Source organism: Elgaria multicarinata, chromosome 8 (assembly GCF_023053635.1).
Source record: "Elgaria multicarinata webbii isolate HBS135686 ecotype San Diego chromosome 8, rElgMul1.1.pri, whole genome shotgun sequence".
NCBI classification, from domain to species: domain Eukaryota; kingdom Metazoa; phylum Chordata; class Lepidosauria; order Squamata; family Anguidae; genus Elgaria; species Elgaria multicarinata.
This window is the reverse complement of record NC_086178.1, coordinates 8,890,107-8,917,888: the sequence shown is the minus strand read 5'-3', so window position 1 is coordinate 8,917,888 and position 27,782 is coordinate 8,890,107. Positions and strand designations below refer to the sequence as shown.

Sequence of the window (27,782 nt, the reverse complement as noted above, 5' to 3'; positions counted from 1 at the left end):
CGATAAAAAATCCAAAAGAGAAGGTGGGGAGAATTAAACAGCAACTGAGAGAATTTGAGGATATCACGGGGTTAAGAATAAAATGGTCTAAATCAGAAATGATGTTGTTTAATTATACTAAAAAGGAAGAGAAGGATTGGGAAGAAAAGGGAAGAGAATTGAGAGTTAAGAATCAGATTAGATATTTGGGAATAAATTACGCAGAAGTTAGAGAGTTTAGAGAAAGAGGATTTAAATGTGTTAAAAAAAGAGATTTTAGCAAAATTGGAGAAATATAAAAGGTTAAATTTATCATGGTTTGGAAGAAGAAGTTTGAGGAATTAATAGTTAAAAAAGAAAATGAAAGGGAGAAAAGAACAGTGTTAAAAGGGTTGATGAGTGAAATATATAGAATATTGGTGGAGAAAGGGACGGTGGATAATTCGGGTAAAATGGTTTGGGAGACAAATTTGAAGGTACAAATAGGACAACAGGGTTGGGAGGGATTATGGAAACAAAGAGTGTTGAGAAATATGTCAGTAAGAATAAAAGAGAATTATTTTAAAATTGTATGGAGGTGGTACCTAACTCCGGTTAGATTGAATAAGATAAACAATCAGCAATCAGAAAATTGTTGGAGAGGTTGTGGGGTTAAAGGAACGTATTTGCATATGTGGTGGGAATGCAAATATGTACAAAAATTGTGGAAGATGGTGTTTTTGGAGATTGAAGAAATTGTGGAAATGAAGATAGAACGAACACCAAAAGTTGCATTGCTGTCACTATTTGAAGAAGATTTTAAATGTAAAAAGGAAATTAAGGAACTGATAACGAATTTGTTGACTGCAGCAAGATTGATTGTAGCTAGGAACTGGAAGATTCAAGGGGAATATTGTATTGAAGAATGGTATAAAGAAGTATGGGATATAGCTATTAATGATAAATTGACAAGTAATATTAAATGGAGAAGAGGTATAGCTAAATCAAATGATTTTGAAGGAATTTGGAAACAGTTCCTAATATTTGTGTTTTCTAAAGGTAGTGGGAAACCGCCAGCAGAAGAAAGTATGAGATTCTGGAATCAGGAATGAGATCCCGAGGTGGGGGGTGCACTTGTATGTTAATCTTTATTATGTTATTAAGATAAGATATTATGTATTCAACATTTCAACATTATGTAGTATGTTGTTGTTGTTTTTTTTATGTGAGAATGTAAATGTGTAGGTTTAAGTATTGTAGAAATATATATATATATATATATATATATATATATATATATATATATAAAAAGGAACGTGCAAATTGATGGAGCTATCGAAAGGGGTGTGAATTAGGGTTATGGGTTGTGCCTTAGAGGTTAGAGCCCCGCCAAAAATCAGGGGATGATGGGACTGCCTTGAGTCTGGGCATGCGTGTGTGTCCCTGGATAAGCTGTCATGGTGGCGAGTTTGAGGTTTTTAACGTGCAAATTGATGGAGCTATGGAAAGGGGTGTGAATGGGGTGTTGGATTTTCATAAATTCCTCAAAAATAAGGGGATGATGGGATTCCCTTGAAATTTGGCGTGCGTTTGTATACGTCCATGAGGTGTCATGGTGCCAAACGTGAGGTTTCTGACTTGAACAGAGAAAAAGTTGTATACTTTTTTAGCTTTCAATGCAACCCTATGGGGGGGAAAACGGAGCTCCGATCCGGATCCGGAGCTCTGCGCGGAGCGGAGCGGAGCGGACATGGGTGGAGCGGGGGCGGGGCGAAGCGGCCCGAACTGCAAATCACGGATCTGGAAGTGAAGCAAAGCGGGGGGTCCGTGCACACCCCTAACTTCTATCATGCCTACGCTTAACATCCTTTTTTTCCAAGCTAAATAATCCCAGCTGTTTACAAGCTTCCTCATCTTCACGCATCATTTGATAGGAATAAAACCTTAAAAGAATGACATGATAGGGATCAAGAGTGTCCCTTGATCCCATCTCTCTGACCTTGGATATCTGGATGATTTGTAAGGAGGAGAAGTGCCCATCTCAGAGAAGTTGCAGTTGTCTCTGTTCCCGCAATAAAGAAGTCGTGAATAGAATGAACCAAGTTCTCTTCATCATAGGTAGAGTTGGGTTCATTCCTTCTCTAAAGTTGAAAATGGAGAAAGGTAAAATTCAATTGAAAATTAATTATAGGCTGTTCCTCAGCACTTCCTTACCTTCTGTGGCACACTTATTTTCCTAGCAGCCAATTACAGGCATGTCTACACCTCCAGGACAACGGGGGAGGATTGTGCAATATGCTGATCATGAGATCCTCCCCCTGAGTTCACATGTGGCGCAATGTCCAGGGAGAAAGGAGGATGGCGCGCCCACCATTTTTTTTAAAAAAAGAAAAGGAGCTGGAGCGCACCTCCACATCAGCTAAAAAGAAAGTTTTTTAAAAAGGCCCGAACCCACTCCCTTTCCCATCCCCAATGTGCCTTGTGCCTGGTTCCTGGCTCCTTGCGTTTAGTTGTGAGGAGACTGGACGAAACTGGGATGGCCTCCCACACCTCCCATAGTCTTGGGACAATCCCAACACTGTGGAAAAAAATCAGGCTAAAAGCCATCCTGGTTATCCCTTCCTGCCCCCGGGATCCCCTGTGTGTCATGTGGTCACACAGGGATGATCCCAGGGCAATCCCTGGGATAAGGCATGGTGCAGAGTTGGGGTGTGCACGGACAACCTGCTCCGCTTCTCTTCCAGATCCATGATTCGCAGATCGGGCCGCTTCGCTCCACCCCCCCTCCACCTATGTCTGCTCCGCTCCGCTGCAGAGCTCTGGATCCGGATCGGAGCTCCGTTTCCCCCCCCCCCATAGGCTTGCTTTAAGCTAAAAAAGTATACAACTCTTTTTCTGTTAAAATTAGAAAGCTCAAGTTTGGCACCATGACACCTCATGGAGGTATACACATGCAAGCCAAGATTCAAGGCAATCCCATCATCCCCTGATTTTTGGGGAATTTATGAAAATCGGGCACCCCATTCACACCCCTTTCAATAGCTCCGTCAATTTGCACGTTAGAAACCTCAAACTCACCACGATGATAGCTAATCCAGGGATACACATTCCTGCCGAGACTCAAGGCAGTCCCTTAATCCCCTGATTTTTGGGGAATTTATGAAAATCAGGGACCCCATTTACACCCCTTTCGATAGCTCTGTCAATTTGCACGTTAGAAACCTCAAACTAACCACCATGATAGCTTATCCAGAGATACACATGCATGCCCAGAGTAAAAGCAGTCCCATCATCCCCTGATTTTTGGGGAATTTATGAAAATCAGGCACCCCATTCACACCCCTTTCGATAGCTCCGTCAACTGGCACGTTAGAAACCTCAAACTCGCCACCATGATAGCTTATCCAGGGATACACATGCACTCCAAGGTACAAGCCAACGGCGATGGCAGCATAGCCCAGTAAGGAACCAAGGGGGAGGGGGGCCTTACCTGCGTCCGTCCGCGGTCTGTCGGCTTCTTCAATTGAGCCCACGGTTCAACCAGGAAGTCTGGGCCACTTGAGCCGCCACCCATGCCATAACAGACACAGGTTAGCCCCCTCCCCATGTACCCTTACCTGGCTCTGTCACCATCACCACACGACTGCGGCGGAGGAGCGAGGAAAGTCCCCTTCCCCCACTGACCTGCATCTGTAGCGGTCCAGACACTAGCTTCAACTAAGGCTCAGGCCTCAAAGCGGAAATAGGCAGTGGCCACAGTTGAAGCTATCGCCTGGACTACTATGGATGCAAGTAAGCCCCCTCCCCCCTGCTCCCTTACCTGGCTCCGCCGCCGTTACCACACAGACTACGGCGGTGGCACCATGTAAGCTTCCCCCTCCACTTACCGGTGTCCGGAGCTTCAGAACAGTTCAAATCGCTTCGGACCATTTCGAACTGCTTTGTGCCGATGCAGACCTCCCCTGATCTGCTTAGGAATCGGGCTTCAGAGGTCCGAATCGGCCCGCTCCGCTTCAGATTCGGGGATCCGAAATGGAGCAGAGCACAGCCCTAATATACAGTTCCTCTATTATCTCTCAATGTAGAAAAGCACTGTTCATGTCCAGGCAAAGATTTCTTCAAAGTTTTCTCTACTCTCCTGTAGACATCTTTGCCAATTAGTCTTGCCTTGTAGAGTTCTACTTCACCTCCTGCCCCTTGCTTTACCTTAAAAACCCATTTGCACCCTATGGCTTTCTTGCCTGGTCGTAGTTTGGTTAGGGCCCACACAATGGTGATTGGTGGTCAATCTGAGTGATGGGGCAGAAAACAGGTTACCAGAGTCTGAGCCAAGGGCATCATTGGACATGGAGCAAAGGGGTCACCAGAGGTGGAACAGTCTATGATTCGCCCACAGCTAGCAGCCCTAACAAAGAAAGGAAGCACTCAGGCATATGAACCTCAAGTTTAAAAGTGCAAATGAGGAATGGTTAAATCACACAGCCATACAAAAGCACATCTTTAGACCCACATTCTCTTGCTCCAGCAGAGAACCAAGTGACTTTATGTTCACAAGTGCACAGGAGGATGGGAGGGTAGACCCCAAAATACACAAAATGCCACTACTAATGATAATATCTTCAGAGCAACACAGCCAGGACTGTCTCTGTGCTATGATGGGCCCCAGGGTTAGCCATTGGTAGTGAGTCTTCTACTGTGCACCAACACTGAACTTGCACGTGACATTTGTGGAAGGACACACTAGGGTCAAAGTACATTAACAATGCAAGAACATTTTTCACTACATATTTTAATGGAAACCATTTCCCATATTTTCCTGGAACCTAAAGCCTTATGTCACTTCCATGGTAAAAAAAAAAAAAACTAAAAAAGAAACACAGGCCAGATCTACACCAAGCAGGATATGACACTTAAAAAACATTTGGAAACTGTATACGGAGTGTGTCCTGGGTCCCAACAGCTCTCACTACAGTTATAAACTAGGCATGTGATCCGCCACCATTAGAAGCATGGAATCAGGAGCGAATTGGCCTGCTCCGCCTTGCCCAGAGGCGGAGTAGAAGCGGACCGCGGACCCCTAGAAGCAAGGCGAAGAGAAGCGCCCATTTTCGGAGCGCTCCGGTTTCCGCGGTCCGATCCGATCGCCATCTTGAAACATTTCACCCATAGGATTGCATTGCGAAAAAGAAAGGGGGATAACTGTGTTGTTTTTGAAGCTATCTTTCTGAAAATTCTTGTGCTAGAGAGTCGTGGATGGGGGTCATTTTGAGCCTACTCTCAGCTCTCTGCGTGTTGCGGTTCGTGTGCTAGAATTTTTTTTAAAACTGGCGAGAAAAATACCTTTTCCGAAGGGCTGAGGGGCAGAGTCAACTCCCGGTCATGATCACATGATCCCAAAGTTGGAGGAGGGGATAGGCAAAACGGGTAACTTGGGATTCTGGGAAACTTCTCTTTCTACTCTGAACGGAGTTTTCACAGTGTTTTTTTTAAAACAGTAGCTCCACCAAATGCACTAATATAACCTGAAAACATACTAACTGATAGGAAACACACAGCAGTGCTACCCACCCTAACTTTGGGGAACAACTGAAAAGATGTGGTGCAAGGGGATGAGCTCCACTAGGGCATCCCATGTGGACGTGCCCTCACTCTCTCCTGTACTTGGAGGGCCATCAGAGCCCTCCAAAGAGAGTAACCCGGTGGAGCAATGCCTATCATGAGTTGAAGTGAGAGCTCTACTCCTCAGAACTCTCGTGGTGGAACAATGGCTTTCATGAGTTGAACTGACAGCATTGCTTCTTAAAAGAATGGTCACTAGGACCAGTGAAATTGGCAGCTGCTTCCCCCTCCCCTGGGCACGTCCCCCTATTGCTGGTAAAAGACAGATATAGCCTTTTTAAAAAAGTTCTTCTTGTTGTTTATTCAGCAACACTGCTGCTTTTAATTCCACCCCTCCTTTGTTTATTTATTTATTTATTCCATTTTATATGCATTACTGCCTTATCCTTGGCTCACTTCCTTATGCCCCCAGAAATGTCTGCTGCCTGCCTGCTTTCCCTTTCTCCTCCCATGCCCGCCTCGCAGGTATGTTGTGCGTGTCTGGCTTTGACTTAGGGGAGAAGTACTTCCTGCGCTCAGTTAGATTTTTGGAAGTTCCAAATCCATTTTTCAAGTGTGGAAAAAGATTCATAGGTTTATCTCTACTCCCCAATTCATGGTATGTTGGGATTTCCTTTGAAATGGCTCCATTGAGATGTCTGCAGGTTTAAGCCCCACCAAAAAACAGGGGATGATGGGACTGCCTTGAGTCTGGGCGTGCGTGTGTATCCCTGGATAAGCTATCATGGTGGTGAGTTTGAGGTTTCTAACGTGCAAATTGACGGAGCTATCGAAAGGGGTGTGAATGGGGTGTTGGATTTTCATAAATTCCCCAAAAATCAGGGGATGATGGGACTGCCTTGAGTCTTGGCAAGCGTGTGTGTCCCTGGATAAGCTATCATGGTGGCGAGTTTGAGGTTTTTAACATGCAAATTGACGAAGCTATCGAAAGGGGTGTGAATGGGGTGTTGGATTTTCACAAATTCCCCAAAAATCAGGGGATGATGGGACTGCCTTGAGTCTGGGTGTACGTGTGTATCCCTGGATAAGCTATCATGGTGGTGAGTTTGAGGTTTTTAACATGCAAATTGACGGAGCTATCGAAAGGGGTGTGAATGGGGTGCCCGATTTTCATAAATTCCCCAAAATTCAGGGGATGATGGGATTGCCTTGAGTCTTGGCGTGCGTGTGTATACCTCCATGAGGTGTCATGGTGCCAAACATGAGGTTTCTAACTTTCATAGAAAAAAAGTTGTATACTTTTTTAGCTTAATGCAAGCCTATGGGGGGGAAAACCGGAGCTCCGATCCGGATCCGGAGCTCCGCAGCGGAGCAGAGTGGGAATGGGCGGAGCGGGCGTGGAGTGAAGCGGCCCGATCCGCAAATCACGGATTTGGAAGTGAAGCGGAGCGTGGGGTCCGTGCACACCCCTATTATAAACCGTTCTAAAGCAGTAGTGCAGGTTTTGCCACAGTATAAGGCACACAGATACAGAAAAAAATAAACACACACAGTAAAGAGCTTTCTTATACACACACACTCACACACACACACTCACACTCACACACTCACACTCAAGAAAGAGGTATAGGCCTTAGCTAGACCTACCTTATAGTCCGTGATGGAAGAGGGAAGATCTCACGTTGTGATTAACATGAGATTACTCCTCCATTTACATGTGAGGGGCGATGCCCTCAGGAAGAGAGGCGTCGTGCCCAACATTTTTTATTTTTGAAGAGGAGTTAGCGCATGAGTGGTTGTGCTCTAGGTAAGGTTTTTTAATATATTTTTAAACTACTTTTCCCACTCCCTCCACCAAAACCCCGATGGGCACAGCTTCTGGCTCCGCACGAGTAATCGCCACAGCCAGGTCAAAACGTGGCAACGGGCCACACATTCCACAGTCTTGGGCTCAGCCCGGCACCGCAGAAAAAGCAGGCCCAAAGGGATCAGGGATCAGGGATCATCCCTCCCTGATCCCGGGATCCCCTGTGCATCATGTGGATACACAGGGATTTCCCCCCGTGATAAAGCCTGGTCTAGCTAAGGCCATAGAGTGACTCACTGCCTCATTCAGCCAAAACAGCCAAACCATGCAGCAGAAGATGCTGTCTGCACATAGGTCAGTACAAGTATCTCTAAACAATCAACTATGAGGCATAGGGCATGTCTGCACTAGGGATGTGCTACGCTTCTAATCGGACCGGCGAATTAGAAGCGGAGCGGGGGGCTTCGCCTGCCCTTAAGGTGGAGGCAAAGAGGATTGGGGGGGCCGGCGGAGCGTGGTGAAGAGGATCGAGGTGAAGGCGGATCCTTCGCCACGATCCGGAGCTCCGCCGGAAAGGTAAGTGGGGTTTACCGGGCCCTGCTGCTGTCACTGTTGCCCATGCGGCGACAGCAGCAGGGCCCGCTAACCCCCCCTCCTCCCCCTTACCTGCGTCCGTCCGCGGTCCTTAGTTCAAGCCGCCACCCGGACTGAAATAGATGCAGGTAAGTTGGAGGGAGGAGGGCTTACCCGGCTCCACTGCCACAGTCCATGTGGTGATGGCAGTGGAGCCAGATAAGGGGGCAGGGGCAGGGGGTTTACCTGCATCTATCGTGGTCCAGGCGGCAGCTTCAATTGAGGCCCAAGCCTCAAGGCGGAAACAGGTGGGTTGTTTCTGCCTTGAGGCCTGGGCTGCAGTTGAAACCACCATCCGGACCGCTACAGACAAAGGTAAGTGGGGGAGGGCTTACCTGGCTCCACTGCCACCACCACAGTCCATGAGTAGGTAATGGGACAGGGTGAGGGGGCTTACTTGGTCCCAGCTCAGCCGCTTTCTATGCGGTGGCGGCGGCAGTAGCACCAGGTTAGTATGGGAGGGGAGGCTTACTTGGCTCCGCCACCCACCTCCACCGCATTCCATGCTGTGGTGGACAGTGAAGCCAGGTAAGGGGGAGTGGGACCTATTTCACCCCCATTTTGTCCCCCCTTCCCCACTTACCTGCCTTCACCATCTGCCGGGGAGGCAAGTAAGTGAGGAAGGAGGTCATAATGGGGTCCGAATCTCGATCCAGCCCTTCCGATCTCACTCCGGACCCGATTCCGGAGCGGATTGGGGAGGGTCGGATCGACCCAAAGCAGTATTTGGGATACCCCCCAAGTTTCGCAACCCCCAAGCAAGCAATACTTCTTAGTAAAACTGTTTTGTTTCCTTGACTAAAGAAAGCAATGGTCTCCTTTTTTGTTTAGCCTTTGTATGCATGTGGGACTGTAAACACTTGTTCTGTTTTGTCTTTTTTGTGCTAGCTGCCTTTCTAACAGGAGGCAGCAATAATCTCATCGGTATTTAGGCATGCCAGCGTATCTGTGGCAGTTCTTGAGCTCTGCTGTGATATTACTGAATACTTTCATGATCAGCTAATCTGGATTAATTGCTCTTTCACACATTCCCATGTATACAGCAAAACCATTGTGACATAATGGCTAAATTGTTAGATATAGATAGTTCAGTGATGGGTTCAAATTCCTGAAGAACCATGAAATTCAGTGGATCCATTGGTGATCTTAAGCAAGTGACGCAGCCTACTCCACATGAAGAGCCTGCTGGAGATTTGAGATCCATCGGAGGAGCCTTCCTCTGCATCCTAGCTGTTTGAGGCATCCGTTATGGTGGAATATGGGAGAGGGTCTTCGCTGTTGTGGCATCTGGGTTGTGGAATGCCCTCCCATTGTAAACTCAACTGGTACAAACACTGCTTTTATTTCAGCACAACGTTAAAATGTTGCTTTCTATCAAAGCATTTGAGGGCAATACTTGCCTAAAGCTGCATTAAGATGTTGTTTAATAGCATTTTTTTTAACTGGCATATATTTTTTAATGATTTAATACATTTTTTGCCGTGGAAATTATTTATTCTTCGATACTGTTTGAATTGATGTGGGATACAAATAAAATAATAATAATATAATGCATAAATAAATATAATAAAATGAATCAGTGGAAACTATGAGCATGTACATAAGTTTCATGGAGTAATGCGGAATTAAACTATAATCAAAAAATAACTTTGCGCTATCGGTAGGGTTAAACAGATTGATCTTTTAGGTTTTCTCAATGTGTATTTTTGTGTGGAATGGGCCCTAATACGAGATATATATTTTTAGTATAGAAGCAAACTCTTGGTGCAAAAGTCTCCACTCAGCAGCAGCAACCCTATTAACTTGGCAGTTATGACAATATCTGCTTTTCTTTTCCTTATAGATATTTCAGTGGATGCGCTCATGTTTGGATTGTAACTCATGTTAGTACCTGATTTTAAAATGGGTGATTTTCGGGAGGGCAACAGAATGAAAAGACTATCTGAGGCGTAGAAGAAATTACTGGTGACTCGTGAGATATTGCTGTCCAGCCAGAGCAGGAAATGGAATGATACTTTATACGAGTCATATTCAAAGGAGGAAATATAAAGAGAACTTGGATGAGTAGTTTTCAAGTACAGTATAGACTTACTTTCCACATCTCAAGTAGATAGAAATCTATGAAATCCTGTGGCTCGTGAAAGGACTGTTGCTCCTTGTGCTTCTCTGTCTCCTCCCTTGCAAATGAAAGCACCGACTCAAAGGCGGAGAACGCCTTTTTGTGAGGTCCTGGAAGACGCTTCATGATCCATGGGAACATTTCATACCACTAGAAGGGAAATAAGCAAAATCTTGACATCATCAAGGAGGAGGCTGGGTAACACAAGCCAACCCCTTTGGATTAGCACTTCAGTATCATCCTCTGGAATATTCTGGGGTGGAGAAGTGAAAGGGTTCACTGATATGTATAGGGGAGGGGGCTGCTTACCTTAGCAGCTAACCCTTTTGCAGCAAAGGGTTAGTGAGCATGTTTGAACCATACTTATGTAGCCACCATGGTAAGAATGGTTCACAGGACACACTAAGGCCGTTGCCGGATGAGGAGTTAGCCCAGTGTGAGGCCCGGTCTCCCTCCTGTGCATCCAGATGATGCACAGAGAATCCTGGGGTCAGGCCGGGCTAAGTCCTCGCTAGACCCGGGATAAGCGGATCCACTAATGGCCCGGCTTTTCCGCAGCCCCAGGCTGAGGCCGGGGCAGCGGAAAGTCTAGTGACTTCCGTGTCTTTTCCCAGCTGCTTGCTTACTCGTGAGTAGTCAGGAGAAGCCACGGACTGGGCACAGCATTCCATAGGAGCACTGTGCCCATCGGGCCGGGGAGGGGGAAATCACAGGGGGGGAGATGGGGGCTGGGGGAAAGAACAGACCCGGCAGGAGAGATGGGGGGAGAAGAATGGGGATGGGCATGGCGGATGGGGGACAGGCATGGCAGACGGGGGACGGGCATGGTGAGCGGGGATGAAGGACGGGCATGGCAAACAGAGATGGGCATTGCAGACGGGGTGAAGAACAGGAACGGGCATGGCGGACAGAGGGGAAGAATGGGGACAGGCATGGTGAGCAGGGACGGGCATGGTGAGCAGGGATGGGCATGGCGAACATGCTACTTCTAGCGCAGCCTGGCCCCTCCTCCCACACGGATTATCAGGTAGGTCTAGCAAGGCCCTAATTCATGGCTCACATGACATGTTAAGTCATAATGTTTAGGGCAGAATGCTTAACCACTATGTCTTAGGATGTCATCTGAACAGGGAAACCCTCTTTATTCTCTTTTTGTTTGCCAGAGAACATAACTCCAAATGCAGGCACCAACAACAATGATGCTGATGATGATGTGATGTTCTACTACATAAGGCTACATTGTTAAGTGTAATATAAAAGTTTATTAAGATTTGCAGAGTTCAGAGAAGGTACTCACTGTGTGTTTGTAGCAGAATGGGAAATATGAAGCCATAGAGGATGAGTGAGTGCTGCATGGAAGGAGAGTGCTGATTGGATGTTTGAGTGGAGCATCTGGATTGGTGTGAGAGAAGGGGAGGAGTCAGAATACTGTGTGGTATATATGCTGCTGCAGACAGGAAAGAAGGTATGAGATGAGATATTGATGAGAGAGAGATTTGGAAGAGAGATAGGAAGAGTCTTCATGTTTTGTTGTTTTGGTGGATTAGTGTATGGGAAGGAGAATAGTGTAGTTTAAAAGGGGTAGAGTAGGTAGGAGTAGTTAGAAAGTTTCATTTGAAACACTGAAGTGAATTTACCCTCTGAAACCATTATGCATTGTAGTTAAAAACCACATGCTTGTGAACTGAGAGAAACCATTAAGCTTTTGAACTTGCATTAACTTCTTGCTAATAAATTACATTCATTTTCACCTAGTGTGGTCATTAGAGTACCTGGGAAAGGGTACAGGTCGATCGATGGTGGCATCGGAAGGAAGAAGTTTGGGGCGAGAGTGTGGATCTGTATAGCAGTGGGGCCTAAGAAGAAGAAGGCATGCCACAGGGATGACTTTAGCATCCCAAACCCTTGACGGAAGCACCTGAGCTGGGTCCTTTGGGTTCCAGAAAGAAGAAGAGTGATCCAGGGAAAACCCAGTGAAGGGTGGTCGTCACACAGGCACCACCAACAGTGATGCTGCTGCAAAGGTGATCTGCTTCCGCCATTTGAATTGGGTTTCCCTCCCTTCTATCCCAGCTCACCCTCTGCAGAATGGGATGCCACAGGCAAACCAGGGAGGAGAGGTTCAGTAAACTAGGCTGACCAACTGTCAGGATTTCCCCGGATTTGTCCTGGTTTTTGTTCTTTCCATGGTGTCAGGGGGGATTTTCTATAATTTTCAATAATGTCCTGGAATGACACACCTTCCCCTTTAAGGCTGCCATTAGCATGGCAGGAGGGAATGACATGCTTTCTTGAGGCACATCATTCCCCCACCCCGAGCTCCAATTGAGGTCTTAAAGGGGAAAGTGGGTCATTCGTGGACATGATAGAAAAGGCCCCAATTGGAGTGGATGGTGGTGGTGCAGAATGAAATCCTTTCCCCTCCTCCACTCCAATCGGGTTCTTTAAGGTGGCGGGGGAATAACGTACTTTCTGCAGGACTCAGAAAGCTGCTTCCCCACACACACACTAGGTGTCCTCTTTTTTGGTTTCCCAAATATGGTCACCCTAAGTAAACCCATAATGAAGGCTGAATCAGTTCAGACCAACCTCCAACATTACAACGCTCGTGCGCTTCTTCTACTTCTTTTTTTAAAAAAAGGTGGGCGCGATATCCTGTTCATTGGAGGCCATCATACGTCACATGTAAACAGAGGGGGAGATGTCACAATAAAAATAGCATGAGATTCTCACCCCTCCATCATGCTAGACACGATAGGTCTAGCTGAGGCCTAAGTCAGTAAGAAAGAAAAAGCCTACTCACAACATGAAAGATGGTGAATGCAAATTTGAAGCCAACATCAGCAGCTTCAACTAGTTTCTGGAATTTTTCATCTTCAAGAGAAAACCGGTGTCCAAAAGTCACAGCGCAAATCACATTGGAGACTGCATTGGTGATGGGCAAGGAAGGGTCAAGTGGCTGCCCTGAAAATGGAGGCATATTAATATTAATCCAGCATCTCCTATTAATACCCAGAGTGGGATTTCATGGTGGTGCATAGGAAGCAATTGGGATTTTTGGCAATCAATTTTTGCATTAGAAATCAAGTAACATGTGTGAAATTGCATTCCAGTAAACAGAGCACAAAAAGATTTCTGCACCTTGGGACACATGTCGGCATCATTTCCTAGCATTACATACCCTTTGCACGTGCAAAAGTCTCCACCAGCTGCTGGGCCTCCTCTTCTATTTGTGTGTGTGTGTGTGTGTGTGTGTGTGTATGCACGCACGTGTGCTGGCAGTGTGTGAGTGTATTGATGTCTGAATGTGATGCCTGGTTGTTTGACTACGAATGGATACATGTGCATGTTTGCAGTGTGGGGGGGCTGTAGTTTTCTGTGAGTTGGGTGGGGGATGATTTAGAGGTGGTATTCCTATTAAATAATGCATTTTAGACCAGTAGACCTTCCTTTCCAATTCGTTTGATATAATTGGCATGATGTATATTTTGTAACAATGGCTGATAATTGTTCATCCTTTTAAAAAACCTTTTAAAAAATTAAAAGGGTTGCTATCATCATCATCATCATCATCATCATCATCATCATCATCATCATCTATCTCTCTTTTCTTGCTTGTGGTGGTTTTTCTAGATGAACATGATGGGCTTTGCCAAGTCATGCTGTCTTTTACTCATTCAGAAATTTCCTGTTTTAAGTATAACTGCTTTCTGGATGTTGGGGTGCATGTATTTTGGTAGGCCTAATTTCTGAAGGTTTTCTGTAAAAAAATAATAATGTGATGCTGGTGAGTGATGTGACTAATGGAATAATTTAGGGGTGTGCACGGACCCCCTCTCCGCTTCACTTCCAGATCCACGATTTGCGGATCGGGCTGCTCCGCCCCGCCCCCGCTCCGCCTATGTCCACACCGCTCCGCTCGGAGCTCCGGATCCGGATTGGAGCTCCGTTTCCCCCCCCCATAGGCTTGCATTAAGCTAAAAAAGTAAACAACTTTTTTTCTGTGAAAGTTAGAAACCTCAAGTTTGGCACCATGACACCTCATGGAGGTATACACACGCACGCCAAGACTCAAGGCAATCCCATCATCCCCTGATTTTTGGAGAATTTATGAAAACCGGGCATCCCATTCACACCCCTTTCCATAGCTCCATCAATTTGCACGTTAAAAATCTCAAACTCACCACCATGAAAGCTTATCCAGGGATACATATGCACACTGAGACTCAAGGCAGTCCCATCATCCCCTGATTTTTGGGGAATTTATGAAAACCGGGCACCCCATTCACACCCCTTTCCATAGCTCCGTCAATTTGCACGTTAAAAATCTCAAACTCACCACCATGAAAGCTTATCCAGGGGTGCACACGCACGCCAAGACTCAAGGCAGTCCCATCATCCCCTGATTTTTGGGGAATTTATGAAAACCGGGCATCCCATTCACACCCCTTTCCATAGCTCCGTCAATTTGCACGTTAAAAATCTCAAACTCACCACCATGAAAGCTTATCCAGGGATACATACGCACACCAAGACTCAAGGCAGTCCCAGCGGCTGAGCCCGGTAAAGGACCAAGCGGCCCAGACTTCCTGGTGGAACCGCGGGCTCAATTGAAGACGCCGACGGACCGCGGACGGAGGCAGGTAAGGGAGAGGAGGGCGGGGCGGGGGGTTACCGGGCCCTGCCGCCGTCGCCACATGGGCGACAGCGACAGCTGCAGGGCCCGATAAACCCCACTTACCTTTCCGGCGGAGCTCCGGATCAAGGCGAAGGATCCGCCTTCACCTCGATCCTCTTCGCCACGCTCCGCCGGCCCCCGAATCCTCTTCACCTCCACCTTAAGGACAGGCGAAGCCCCCCACTCTGCTCCTGCTTCTCCAGTCCGATTAGAAGCGGAGCACATCCCTAGAATAATTGTAACTTTTTCCTGTTGCTATAGTTCTTTAACTTCCATAGCCAGTGGTTTATATTTTTCTCTTTTGTCCTCTTCCTTTTCTGCAACATTTTTGTCAGTAGATATTGCTATGTCAATGAGGCAGGTGTGTTTTTCTTGGTTGTTTTTGACTGTTATGTCTTGTTGAAGTTGAAACAAGCTAAGAGGTGCTAGTCTTTAGTCCTGTTTGTTCCATTGCTAATGTTTGCAGGGTAATAATAGTTTATACTCTTTCTGAATGCTTCATTATTGGTTTGTTGTACTAGATTTTTCTGTACTTGTCAACTGCTTCATTTGTGCAGTGGTAGCAGTATGCTGAATGTGTGATAATGGATATGAGAAAGGGGATGGGGAAAGAGTATTAAATGTTAGGAAAGGTGAGACTATGGTCATCCAGAAAAGGACTTGCAGTCAGAAAAGACATTTGAGGGAAGGGGAGACTGTATCACACAGAGTATAGCAAAAGCTTCAAAGTACAGCAAAAGCTACAAAAGTAAGAATGAGTGAAGTAAATTTCAGATACACTGAATGTTCTTCACTTGTTCTTCATTCTAATGATTTTAACATTAAGATGTTATGTAGAACAGGTTTGTCTTAATTGTGTGCTGTGAAATCAGACATGTGACCAAGGCCATTTTTGGGTGGGCACGCCCCTTTGGGTGATGAACATGTTGGTAGGCACACAACCTTGGGGGCAGCCATGTTGTCCTCCTTTTTGGTTTCCAAAATGTGCTCACTGTAGCACAGAAATACTACAAACGAGAAGGATCTTGGATATACAGATCACGAAAAGATTTCTGCACATTGGGACACATGTCGGCATCATTTCCTAGCATTACATACCCTTTGCACGTGCAAAAGTCTCCACCAGCTGCTGGGCCTCCTCTTGTATTTGGTGCTCCATGCCTTTCTTCCCCAGTCCCAGCTTCCGCAGAGTCACTACAGCAAACCGTCTCTGCTGCTTCCAGGTGTGACCTTTTGAATCTACAAGACCTGAAGCCATCAAGAAACAATGAGAAATTGTTACTCACAAACTGCATGTTAAAATCATGAGGTTGCCAGCCTAGAAAAGTATACATATGCTGGAAATCAGGCCCGTGCATCCAAAGGCAGCCCATTCTTTTAGCACCTAAGAACGGTATTGCTGAGGCAGGATCCATCTAGAACAGTTACTGATACCACTGACAACACTGCCTGCTTCTTCAGCAGAACAACTTGCGTATCCATTCCAAAACTTTGAGACTTCCATCTATGGACCTCCCTGCCACAGTTTTAATAAAGCTCCATAGTAAATCTCACAGTAAAGGAATGGTGCTTATAAAAAGTTCAACTAATGTTAAAACTCTTTTGCTTATACAAATTCAGCTTCCCAGTTTCTATGGTGTAGGCATGTGATTGATACTTACAACTAGAGAGACATTTTTAAAATTAAGAAAATTATTATACAAATTAAAGGAATGATTTACACAGGGGTAGGTGTGTCAATTTATGAATAATAGGCTGAGATTGTTTAAAATAGGCTTGGTTACTTTTTGTAATATGTAAGAGAGTCTTCCCCAGGCTAATGAGCGCTCAGGTTTCTCCCCTAAACTCCACCTTACGCAATCCCACACAGCCAGAAATCAAGGCTGTGCATCAGTCTTCCTCTTCCTCTTTCTGCTTCTTCTGTCTTCTAATGTGATTCCTTTCCTTGAAATCTCCTCTTGACAGACCTCTGCATTAAGCTCACTGGTGTTGGGTTATGTTGCCTGCTTGAAACTCCACCATAATCTCACACCCTCCTGCTCTCCTGAGACACCATCTCTGCCTGAAGACATTTTGCCAGCAAGGTCCTCTCATAGAATCATAGAATCATAGAATAGCAGAGTTGGAAGGGGCCTACAAGGCCATCGAGTCCAACCCCCTGCTCAATGCAGGAATCCACCCTAAAGCATCCCTGACAGATGGTTGTCCAGCTGCCTCTTGAATGCCTCTAGTGTGGGAGAGCCCACAACCTCCCTAGGTAGCTGATTCCATTGTCGCACTGCTCTAAGAGTCAGGAAGTTTTTCCTGATGTCCAGCCGGAATCTGGCTTCCTTTAACTTGAGCCCGTTATTCCGTGTCCTGCACTCTGGGAGGATCGAGAAGAGATCCTGGCCCTCCTCTGTGTGACAACCTTTTAAGTATTTGAAGAGTGCTATCATGTCTCCCCTCAATCTTCTCTTCTCCAGGCTAAACATGCCCAGTTCTTTCAGTCTCTCTTCATAGGGCTTTGTTTCTAGACCTCTGATCATCCTGGTTGCCCTCTTCTGAACACGCTCCAGCTTGTCTGCATCCTTCTTGAATTGTGGAGCCCAGAACTGGACGCAATACTCTAGATGAGGCCTAACCAGGGCCGAATAGAGAGGAACCAGTACCTCACGTGATTTGGAAGCTATACTTCTATTAATGCAGCCCAAAATAGCATTTGCCTTTCTTGCAGCCATATCGCACTGTTGGCTCATATTCAGCTTGTGATCTACAACAATTCCAAGATCTTTCTCGTTTGTAGTATTGCTGAGCCAAGTGTCCCCCATCTTGTAACTGTGCATTTGGTTTCTATTCCCTAAATGTAGAACTTGGCATTTATCCCTATTAAATTTCATTCTGTTGTTTTCAGCCCATCACTCCAGCCTATCAAGATCACTTTGAAGTTTGTTTCTGTCTTCCAGGGTATTAGCTATCCCACCCAATTTTGTGTCATCTGCAGATTTGATCAGCGTTCCCTGCACCTCCTCGTCTAAATCATTAATAAAAATGTTGAAGAGCACTGGGCCCAGGACTGAGCCCTGCGGCACCCCACTCGTTGCCTCTCCCCAGTTTGAGAAGGTTCCATTGATAAGTACTCTTTGAGTCCGATTCTGTAGCCAACTGTGGATCCACCTAATCGTTGTTCCATCTAGCCCACTTTTAGCTAGTTTGTTAATCAGAATGTCATGTGGTACTTTGTCAAAAGCTTTGCTGAAGTCAAGATATATGACGTCCACAGCATTCCCACAGTCCACAAGGGAGGTTATCCTATCAAAAAATGAGATCAAATTAGTCTGACAGGATTTGTTCCTGACAAATCCATGTTGGCTTCTAGTAATCACTGCATTGATTTCAAGGTGTTTACAGATTGACTTCTTTATAATCTGCTCCAGAATTTTCCCAGGGATGGATGTCAGACTGACTGGTCTGTAGTTCCCAGGTTCTTCCTTTTTGCCCTTTTTGAAGATAGGGACAACGTTAGCCCTCCTCCAGTCATCCGGCACCTCACCCGTCTTCCATGATTTTGCAAAGATAATAGACAAAGGTTCTGAGAGTTCTTCCGCTAGCTCCTTCATTACTCTTGGATGCAGTTCATCGGGCCCTGGAGATTTGAACTCATTCAAGGAAATTAGGTGTTCTTTGACCATTTATTTATCAATCTCAAACTGCAATCCTGCCCCCTCAACTTCTGCTTCACTTTTTCCAGGGGGGTCATAGACCCGCTTTTGGGAGAAGACCGAGGCAAAGTAGGAATTGAGCACTTCAGCCTTTTCTTTGTCATCTGTTATCAATTTGCCATCCTCATTAAGCAGTTGAACCACCATTTCTTTCCTCTGTCTTTTACTACTCACGTATCTGAAGAAAGCCTTTTTATTGCTTTTAGCATCCCTCACTAATCTCAGCTCATTCACAGCTTTAGCCTTCCTGACGCCATTTCGGCACTTCTGCGCCACTTGTCTGTACTCTTCTTTTGTAGCCTGGCCTTCCTTCCACTTCCTATATGTATCCCTTTTTGTTTTCAGTTCATCAATAAGCTTTTTGTGGAGCCACATTGGTTTCCTCTGTTGTCTTCTATCTTTTCTCCTTGTTGGAATTGTTTGTAACTGTGCCTTTAAAATTTCATTTTTTAGATACTCCCACCCATCCTGCACTCCTTTTCTCTTTAGGCTCCCTTGCCACGGGACCTTTTTATAGTTCTGAGTTTATTAAAATCAGCTTTCCTAAAATCCAGAGTACGTGTATGGCTACGCTCGACTTTTGTCTCCTTCATAATCAAGAATTCAAGTATGACGTGGTCACTTTCCCCCAGAGTTCCCGTAACTGCCACTTTATCCACTAAGTCATCCCTATTGGTCAATAACAAGTCAAGGATTGCCGATCCTCTAGTTCCTTCCACCACTTTCTGTAGGAGAAAGTTATCACCCATACATGTCAGGAATTTCTTGGAAGGGCCGCTTTTGGCAGTAATGGTCTCCCAACAGATATCAGGGTAATTGAAGTCCCCCATCACTACTACATCACACTTCCTTGAAACACTGGTAATTTGTTTCTCAAAAGTTTCGTCCTCGTCTTCTCCTTGATTGGGTGGTCGGTAGTAGACTCCGATTATCATATTCTTTTTATTCCTAGCCCCATTTATTTTAATCCAGATGCTCTCGACGGGGCTCCCAATCTCATCCGCCTGTATTTCTGTGCAGGGATAGGTATTTTTAACATATAGTGCAACTCCACCTCCCTTTCTATTTCTTCTGTTCTTTTTGAACAAGTTATATCCTTCAATTGCTATATTCCAGTCATGGGAGTCATCCCACCAAGTTTCAGTTATACCTATCAAGTCGTATTTGCCTTCATGTAATAAGAGTTCAAGTTCATTCTGTTTGTTTCCCATGCTCTGGGCATTAGTATATAGACATCGAAGACCATGTGTTTTATAGTCTGGCTTTGTTCCTACCTTGTTGCAGACACTATTTTGGGACACTGTTGGAGCTGTTCTCTGTACTGTGGTGCATTGGCCTTCATCCATTGTTGCCTCAAAATTTACGTCTCCCACCCCCGTAAGATTCAGTTTAAAGCCCTCCTGATGAAGTTCTTCATGCTGTGGCCGAACTCATTCTTTCCAGCCCTTGTGAGGTGCAACCCATCTCTTGCCAGCAGTCCATGTTCCAAGTAGCGTAGCCCGTGGTCCCAGAATCCAAAACTCTCATGACGGCACCACCTTCGAAGCCAGTCGTTCATCCGGAGTATTTTTCTTTCCCTTTCTAATCCTCTTCCAAGAACCGGGAGGATGGATGAGAAAACTACCTGGGCCCCAAAATTCTTCAGTTTCCTTCCCAGAACTTCAAAGTCTGAAATGATTTCTTCGTAGCTCTGCTTGGCGACATCATTTGTTCCCACATGGATGAGAAGAAAGGGGTATGTGTCCATTGTCTTTATGAGCTTCGGTAACCTTTCAGTCACGTCTCTAATCTGTGCTCCAGGGAGACAGCACACCTGGCGAGTCTTCACGACATACTTGGGTTTCAATCCCACGCAGCAGGGAGTCTCCCACAACGACTACTCTTCTCTTCTTCTTGGTTGACCTACCTTCTGTCCCTTGGTCACTGTTGCATGGTGTCTCCTGTACTTCCTCCTCTGCAAACTGTCCTTCAGTCTCATTCTCCAGAAGCTGAAAGCGGTTGCTTAACTCCAATGGCCCCACCGGTGCAGAACGCCCTCTAATTCCTCCTCTCCTAACTGTCACTCTTTTCCAAGGAGTTTCCTCTTCATTGGCTTTCCTCCCCTCAGCATACTCCACTTCGGCTTCAGCTGGCTGTTGTTCTTCAATCTCATGTGCTTCTTGTTGCTGTTGCAGTTCCACCGTTCGGTCTAAGAACTCCTCGACTTCTCTTATTCCTTGGAGGGTGGACACTCGCTGCTCAAGTCCCCTCACTTTTTCTTCCAAAAGTGCCACCAGCTTGCACTTGTTGCAGGTATACGCCATGTTGAGCTCAGGCAGAAACACGAACATTGCACACCCTTTGCAGGTCACCACCTCTAGGGACTCCTTTCCATCCATATTGTCGATTTCTGCTTTGGTTTTTTTCCTTTTTGATTATAGTAGAATTGCCTTTGCTTTGTTGTGTCCTCTCTGAAGGTACACAACTATATGAGGATGTCTTAAGGGAAAGTAATCTTTTGGGGTTTTTTTGCTTTTGTTTGGTGGTGGTTTTGTGGGGTTTTTTTTCTCTTTATGTTTTTCTTTTTTTTTCCCCCCCCACCTCTTTTTTATTTTTATTTTTTATTATTTTTTTATTATTTTATTTATTTTTTAAGAGGCCTCCCCCTTGACCTCCCCTGCCGAACTCCCCCTGTCAAACTCCTGTTTGCTCTTCCTGTTCGCTCGCTCCCTGGGAATCTGGCTTACTTTTATAGCTCCTACTTGAGCTGGGCCAGCTGCTCTTCCCTGCTTCTGCTTAGCTCCAAGTCAGGAACCAGAATGAGGTGACTGAAATGCCAACAACAATCAACAACAATCAACAGCAATTAGGCACTGATTGCTGAGTCCAACTGACAATCAGGCCACTCCCCCTTCAGCTCCTTCAGCAACTATTCACACCGACCTCTCACTCAGCACTCAGGAGCACATGGCAAGCACACGGCCTCTTTGAATTGGCAGCCTCCTGGGTTTCCTTGAGGCTTCTCTTCTTCCCCTGTCCTTGGTCTCCTCTTCCCCTACACTCCCCCTGTCAAACTCCTGTTAGCTCTCTCCCTGTTCGCTCGCTCCCTGGGAATCTGGCTTACTTTTATAGCTCCTACTTGAGCTGGGCCAGCTGCTCTTCCCTGCTTCTGCTTAGCTCCAAGTCAGGAACCATGAACCATGTATACACATTCTCAAACTAGAAGTCTTCTGTCTTTTCCCAGTTCTGAGCTCTGCTTCCTTGATCTCTCTTCAAACTAGGGGTAGATAGAGCCATGTCTGTCTGGTTGTGGTGGGCACCAACTGAGCCATCCTTACTGCCTGCCCTCGTGAGCTGAGGAACAACTCGGCCAGTGCCCAGGAAACACGTCCATCCCATAACCAAAATGCCAATATGCACAGTGGGGGCTCAGTTACTTCCATAATACCGACGTTGCTTATGTATGCAGCATTAAAAGAAGGGGTGTGCACAGACCCCCCCAATCCACTTCTCTTCCAGATTCATGACTCCTGGATTGGGCCCGCTCTGCTCCGCTCCGCCTATAGTCCACTCCGGTTCGCTGCGAAGCTCCGGTTCCGGATCAGAGCACCGCTTTTTACCCCAAAAGATTTGCATTGAAATCCAAAAAAGCTTGTAACTTTTTTTCTGTTAACGTTGGAAACCTCAAACTTGGCACCATGATAGCTTATCCATGTATACACATTCATGCCAAGCCTCAAGGAAATCCAAGCCTCCCATGACTTTCCGAGAATTTTTGGAAATTTGGACACCCCATTTTCACACATAGGATTTTCTCTGACATTTTGACAGATTAAAAACTTTGAAGCAGGGACCCTCACAGACGCCATCTAGATCCACATTCATGGCAAGTTTCAAGCAAATCCCATCATCCCTTGATTTTTGGCGGGGGTTTAACCTTTTAACTCAAATCAAATCAAGTCCCATGCTAGAACGTCAATTTTCATGTTAGAAATATCAAATTAGGCACCATGACACCTCACGCATGTATACACATGCATGCCAAGCTTCAAGCAAATCCAAGCCTCCCCTGATTTTGGGGGGATTTTTGAAAATCGGACATCCCAGTATCTCAGGAATTTTTAAAGCTGCAGACAGCTCAATGGGCTTTAATCATGGCCATTTCAAAGGAAATCCCAACATGCCATGAATTGGGGAGTAGATTAACCTAAATATGAATCTTCTTCCACACTTGAAAAGTTTATTTGGAACTTCAAAAAGTCTAAGTGAGAGCAGGAAGGACTTATCCGCTGAGTCAAAGCAAGACACACACAAACCATCCCTGCAAGGCGGGAACAGAGGAGAAGGACTGGGAGGAATGGACTATGGGATATGCCGTAGATCTATGGAGGGGGAGTCAGTCCCGGCAGATGCCCCACCACAGCAGCACCCCGGGGGAGGTGGGGAGGCAGGTAGGCTGGCAGGCAGCAGACATTTCTGGGGCACAAGGAAGCGAGCCAAGGAGTGTTTGTTTCAAAGCCAGCAGTAATACATTGCAAAGAACCCTGCGAGGCGGGCACAGAGGAGTAGGACTGGCAGCAAGCATGCAGTAGGCTGGTGGGCACGAACCACAAAGTCCATCCTGTAGTACAGATCCGAGGCACCAGGCGGGCAGAGAGGCAGTCAGAGATATGCCATAGATCTATTGAGGAGTCATTTGTTTCAAAGCCAGTAATGCAAACCATCCCTTTGAGGTGGGAGCAGCACAGAGAGATGTCATTTCTTTTGCATCCCATAACTAGGAGGCTAGGAGGATAAGAGTAAAGCTTTGTGATCCTTGCTTCAGAGTTGACTGACTGCATTGTAACAAAATACAAAATACAACAAAATAATAATGTTAATAATAGCAGTACTAATTAATATTAATAGCAATAATAACAACAACAACAACAATAAGGGATTGAACCACAATGAAAGCCTGCCTGACTTCACTGAAGAGGAAAAGCCTGGAGAGCTTGGGCAATAGGGTGTAAAATGGAATAAATAAATAAATAAACAAACAAAAGAGGGGTGGAATTAAAAGCAGCAGTGTTGCTTAATAAACAACAAGAAGATTTTTTTTTAAAAATGCTATGTCTGTCTTTTACCAGTAAGAGGAAAGTGGACGTGCCCAGGGGGAGGGGGATATGCCTATCTGACTGGCCCAAAGTAAGTACCAGTCTTTAAGAAGCTACCTGACACTTCAACTCATGACAGGCATTAGCTTCTAGAAGTTCTAGATTAAGCTTTGGAGTCTTCTGATGACCCTTCAAAAGCAAGAGTGTGTGCATTGGGCACATCCACATGCCCTAGGGGACCTCATCCCCTTGCACCACATCTATTCAGTTGTTCACCAAGGTTAGGGTGGGTAGCAGGGCTGTGTTTCCTATCTGTTATTTATTTGCTTAGTATGTGATTTCAGGTTGTGTTTGTGCATTTGGTGGGGCTACACTTTTAAAAAACACTGGGAAAAGTCCGTTCAGAGACTAAGAAAGAAAAGTTTCCCAGTATCCCTAGTTACTAAGTATTCTGTTTTGCCTATCCCCCCTTCAACTTTGGGATCACCTTCATCAGGTGATCATGACTGGGAGTTCAATCTGCCTCTCAGCACTTCAAAAAGGTACCTCTCCCATTTTTTTTACACTATTTTTTAAAAAATTATAGCAAGCAAACCACAACATGCATAGTGTTGAAAATAGGCTCAAAATTACCCCCACCGATGACTCTCTAAGCACACCGAGTTTCAAATAGATAGTTTTAAAAACAAAAAAGTTATCCACTAATCTTTTCCGCAATGCAATCCTATGGGCAAAAAATTCAAAATGGCGGGCGAATCACTCCGTGAAAAGAGGAGTTCTCCGCTTATGGTCGCCTCTCTTCCCCATGCTTCACCAGCCCCCTGATTTGCTTCTCCTCCACATCAGGTGGAGGAGGATCAGCCCAATTCGCTGTTGCTTCTCCGCTTCTAAGCAAAGTGGATCACACCCCTAATTAAAAGCATAAAGGCTCCTTTTTATATTGCATATATCACTGCCTTAAGGGGATCATTTGTGCAAGTTGGCTATTGCAGAAGTAACTGAGTTCTCTTATGTGTATATTGGTGGCTCAGTTAGGGGACAGGGCAGCTCTCAGGGGAAGGCACTCCCCCTCCCCCGTTGCTGACATGGTAGCCAGGCTGGTAGGAGGAGGAGGGCACTTCGTTTTCCTCTTCCCATCCATGCTCTTGCAGTGGCAGTGGTGCTAGCAAGGAAGGAGGAGGAAGAGAAGGATGTCCCAGGTGCCCAAGCCATCCCTCCTGCCAAATGGTCCCTCCACCTGCTGACAATGGCTCTTCCAGGTATACCTTTCAAACCAGAAAGACTTGCCCTTGAGAACCTTCATCACAACTATTTCAGGTCTCCTTTGTTGTCTTCCGAGTGAAGGTAATGCTCTATTTTACCGTTTATGTCGCAATCCTCTTAACAACTGTAAATACAGTTGAATTGCTATTTCCTGATTTCACCTGCTTATGATATCGCCAGTAGACTGAAACTTCATAGGGTTTTCTCTAGAAAAAAATGAGTGGTACAAGTTTTTACTCTTCCCAACTTACCCCTTTCTTTTAATACAGTTTTTCCGAATTGAGACGATGGTCGCTCAGAGAATGCTTTTCCGTGGTTGATCAGTACTTCTTTCACAGCTTGGAATCCAGACACAATTATCACAGGCTGATGTCCTTGCCACACACAGTAAATATTTCCATATTGCTTTGCTAACTGAAAATTGGGTCAAAATACAGAACAGAAATGTGGCAATCAAACAAATCAGATTATTTCAAGCTTATACATGAACACCAGCCTTCCTTACATCCTCACCTCTGCAGCTTGGGACCATGTGCAGCACCTCTCCTCTCTGCCTTCTCTCTCCTAGTTTTCCTTTAGGTATATAGGAACATTGGAGGCTGCCTTATAGTTACTTAGACCATTGGTCCATCTAGCACAGTATTGTTGACCCTGACTGGCTGTAAACTCCTGGGTTTCAGGCTGGATTCTTCCCTCGCCCAACCTGGAGCAGCAAGAGCCTGAATCTGGGACCTTCTGCATGCAAAGGATGAGCTCTGCCATATTGAACTATGGCCCCTGCCACTTTCTCCCTCAGATTCCTACTTCATTCTCCTGAAATATTCCTTCTTCCACCCTTCCTTATGTATTCCCAGCCTATTTTGTTCACTCTCTACTCCATCCTGCCTCACACCTCCCTAGGATAAGAGCAGCAGAGAGCACCTTCGGATTGCCCCTGCCCCACTGTGAAAGCTGCACTGGCTTCTTCAAGAACCCCAAAATCGTTAGTACTTTACAATTTTGATGGCTGAAGGAACCTAATGTAGTCGTGTGCAATGTGGGGGCCATTCCAATGGAGCATCCCTCCAGCAGAGACTCATAGACTGCTTAGGGTCTTAGTGCAAACCTCCACAGGCATTTTAGAGCTCCCTCTCTTTTTTGTGGGGCTGTCTGTCATAGCCCAATACTTTTCTATAGCCATTCGGAAGAATATTATGGCTGTGCGCAAGGAGGTTGCCGACCCGAAAGTGCTTTCATCTAGCAGACACTCTTAAGATTCTTAGGGTGATATTTTGTACCTCCATGATCAGTTTGCCAGCTCCCTCTCTTTTCTGTGGGCCTGCCTGTCACAGCCTAATGCTTTCTATGGCCGTTCTGAAGCACACCTAATATTATGGCTGTGCACAACGTGGGGGCCTTTCAAAAGGAGCATGCCACCAGCACAAACTCTTAGAATCCTTGGGGTGCTAATTTGAACTTTCTCAAGCAATTTCAGCTTCCTCTCTTTCTTGAGGTACTTGTGGTATCATTCCCATGTTGCCATTTTGAAATACAGTAGCTAGGGTGACCATATGAAAAGGAGGGCAGGGCTCCTGTATCTTTAACAGTTGCACAGAAAAGGGGATATCAGCAGGTGTCATTTGTACATATGGAGCACCTGGTGAAATTCCCTTTCATTACAACAGTTAAAGCTGCAGGAGCTATGCTAGACTCTAGCATAGCTCCTGCAGCTTTAACTGTTGTAATGAAAGGGAATTTCACCAGGTTCTCCATATATACAAATGACACCTGCTGAAATTCCCTTTTCAATACAACTGTTGAAGATACGGGAGCCCTGTCCTCCTTTTCACATGGTGACCCTACAGTACCGTATCCATACCCACCAGAGAAGTCCAGACTCCTCTGGGAAAAGAAGGCCAACTGGACCAACTGGAGTTGAGGGCAAAATCACTGGTAAAACAGGGGTGACTGGCCCTGTGGTTCACGTTGTCATTCTTTTCTCCCTCAGCCCGGCCTTCTCCACAAGGAAATTGGAAGTCTCGTGAGAATTCTGGTGAGACTTCCAGTTTCCGTCAAGACTTCCAGGCCCAGCCGAGATCTCGTGCGATTTTAGAGCACACTAAAGACCCGGCTGGCTGGCTGATCTGCATTATGTGCAGAAGCAGCAGTCAGCACGGGAGAAGCGAGATGGGGCAGCAGCAGCGGCGGAGAAAAATGACTACTAGCAGCAGCAACACCAAAAGGTAGTTGGCCAGGAGCACAGTCATCCTGCCCTATCTGAACTTCAAGCGTGGGCTGCAAGTGAGCTCTGTTGTCCGGTGTGGGTGGGTGGGGCCCGGGACCTGAGCCTGTGACCACACGAGGCCCTCCTTGGGAAGACGTGGCAGGAGGCAGCCCCGGGAGGCCTGGGCCTGTGTCTGCCAGTGGCAAGGAGGGCAACTTGGGATGTGCCCAGGAGGCACAAAAGGATTAAAAGCGTTGGCTGCCAGCATTCCACATGTGGTTAGCATTAACCACAGCTGAACATGGTTAAGCTAACCACAGAGCCCAGAGTGTCACTTTGTTGGAAAGAGGCCTTCTGAGTTTTCACCTACAAATAATGCTTCCAGCATTAGACATGTGACCAAGGCCATGCCCGCTTGGGGGCCGGACATGTCAAGATGACCCCACCTTGGGGGTGAGCATGTTGGGGTGGGCACACCTCCTTGAGGGTGGCCATACTGTCCTCCTTTTTGGTTTCCAAAATGTGGTCAGCCTATGCTTGATGCTATGGAGAAAAGATGTGACATTATGCTTAAAATGTTACATTACACCACATTACTAAAAGAAAATAGATCCCAATTAAAATTGGGAAATTTTCTCCAATTACATGCAAAATTTAATAGGTAGCATTTTAGTCTGTTTGTGCTTTTCCCCCCAGCAGGTCCTATTCAATTTGTCAACTATGTTTTTCAGATTCCTTCTCTGGAGAAAGCACAATCTTCCATTTGTCTAGTGTTTAAACAAGCGG

General features: G+C 45.9%; 1 protein-coding gene across 1 annotated transcript in view; it reads right to left on the bottom strand.

Annotated features, from left to right (window-relative positions):
* Nucleotides 1–27,782, bottom strand: part of LOC134402408 (cytochrome P450 2J1-like) — a 49,742-nt gene that overhangs the window by 11,775 nt on the left and 10,185 nt on the right. Inside the window, exons 2-6 of the mRNA XM_063131838.1 lie at nucleotides 25,045–25,207; nucleotides 15,853–16,002; nucleotides 12,880–13,040; nucleotides 10,050–10,226; nucleotides 1,958–2,099 (exon numbers count right to left, since the gene is read on the bottom strand). Coding sequence (XP_062987908.1) covers nucleotides 1,958–2,099; nucleotides 10,050–10,226; nucleotides 12,880–13,040; nucleotides 15,853–16,002; nucleotides 25,045–25,207 — 793 coding nt within the window. The remainder of the gene's footprint in view (nucleotides 1–1,957; nucleotides 2,100–10,049; nucleotides 10,227–12,879; nucleotides 13,041–15,852; nucleotides 16,003–25,044; nucleotides 25,208–27,782) is intronic.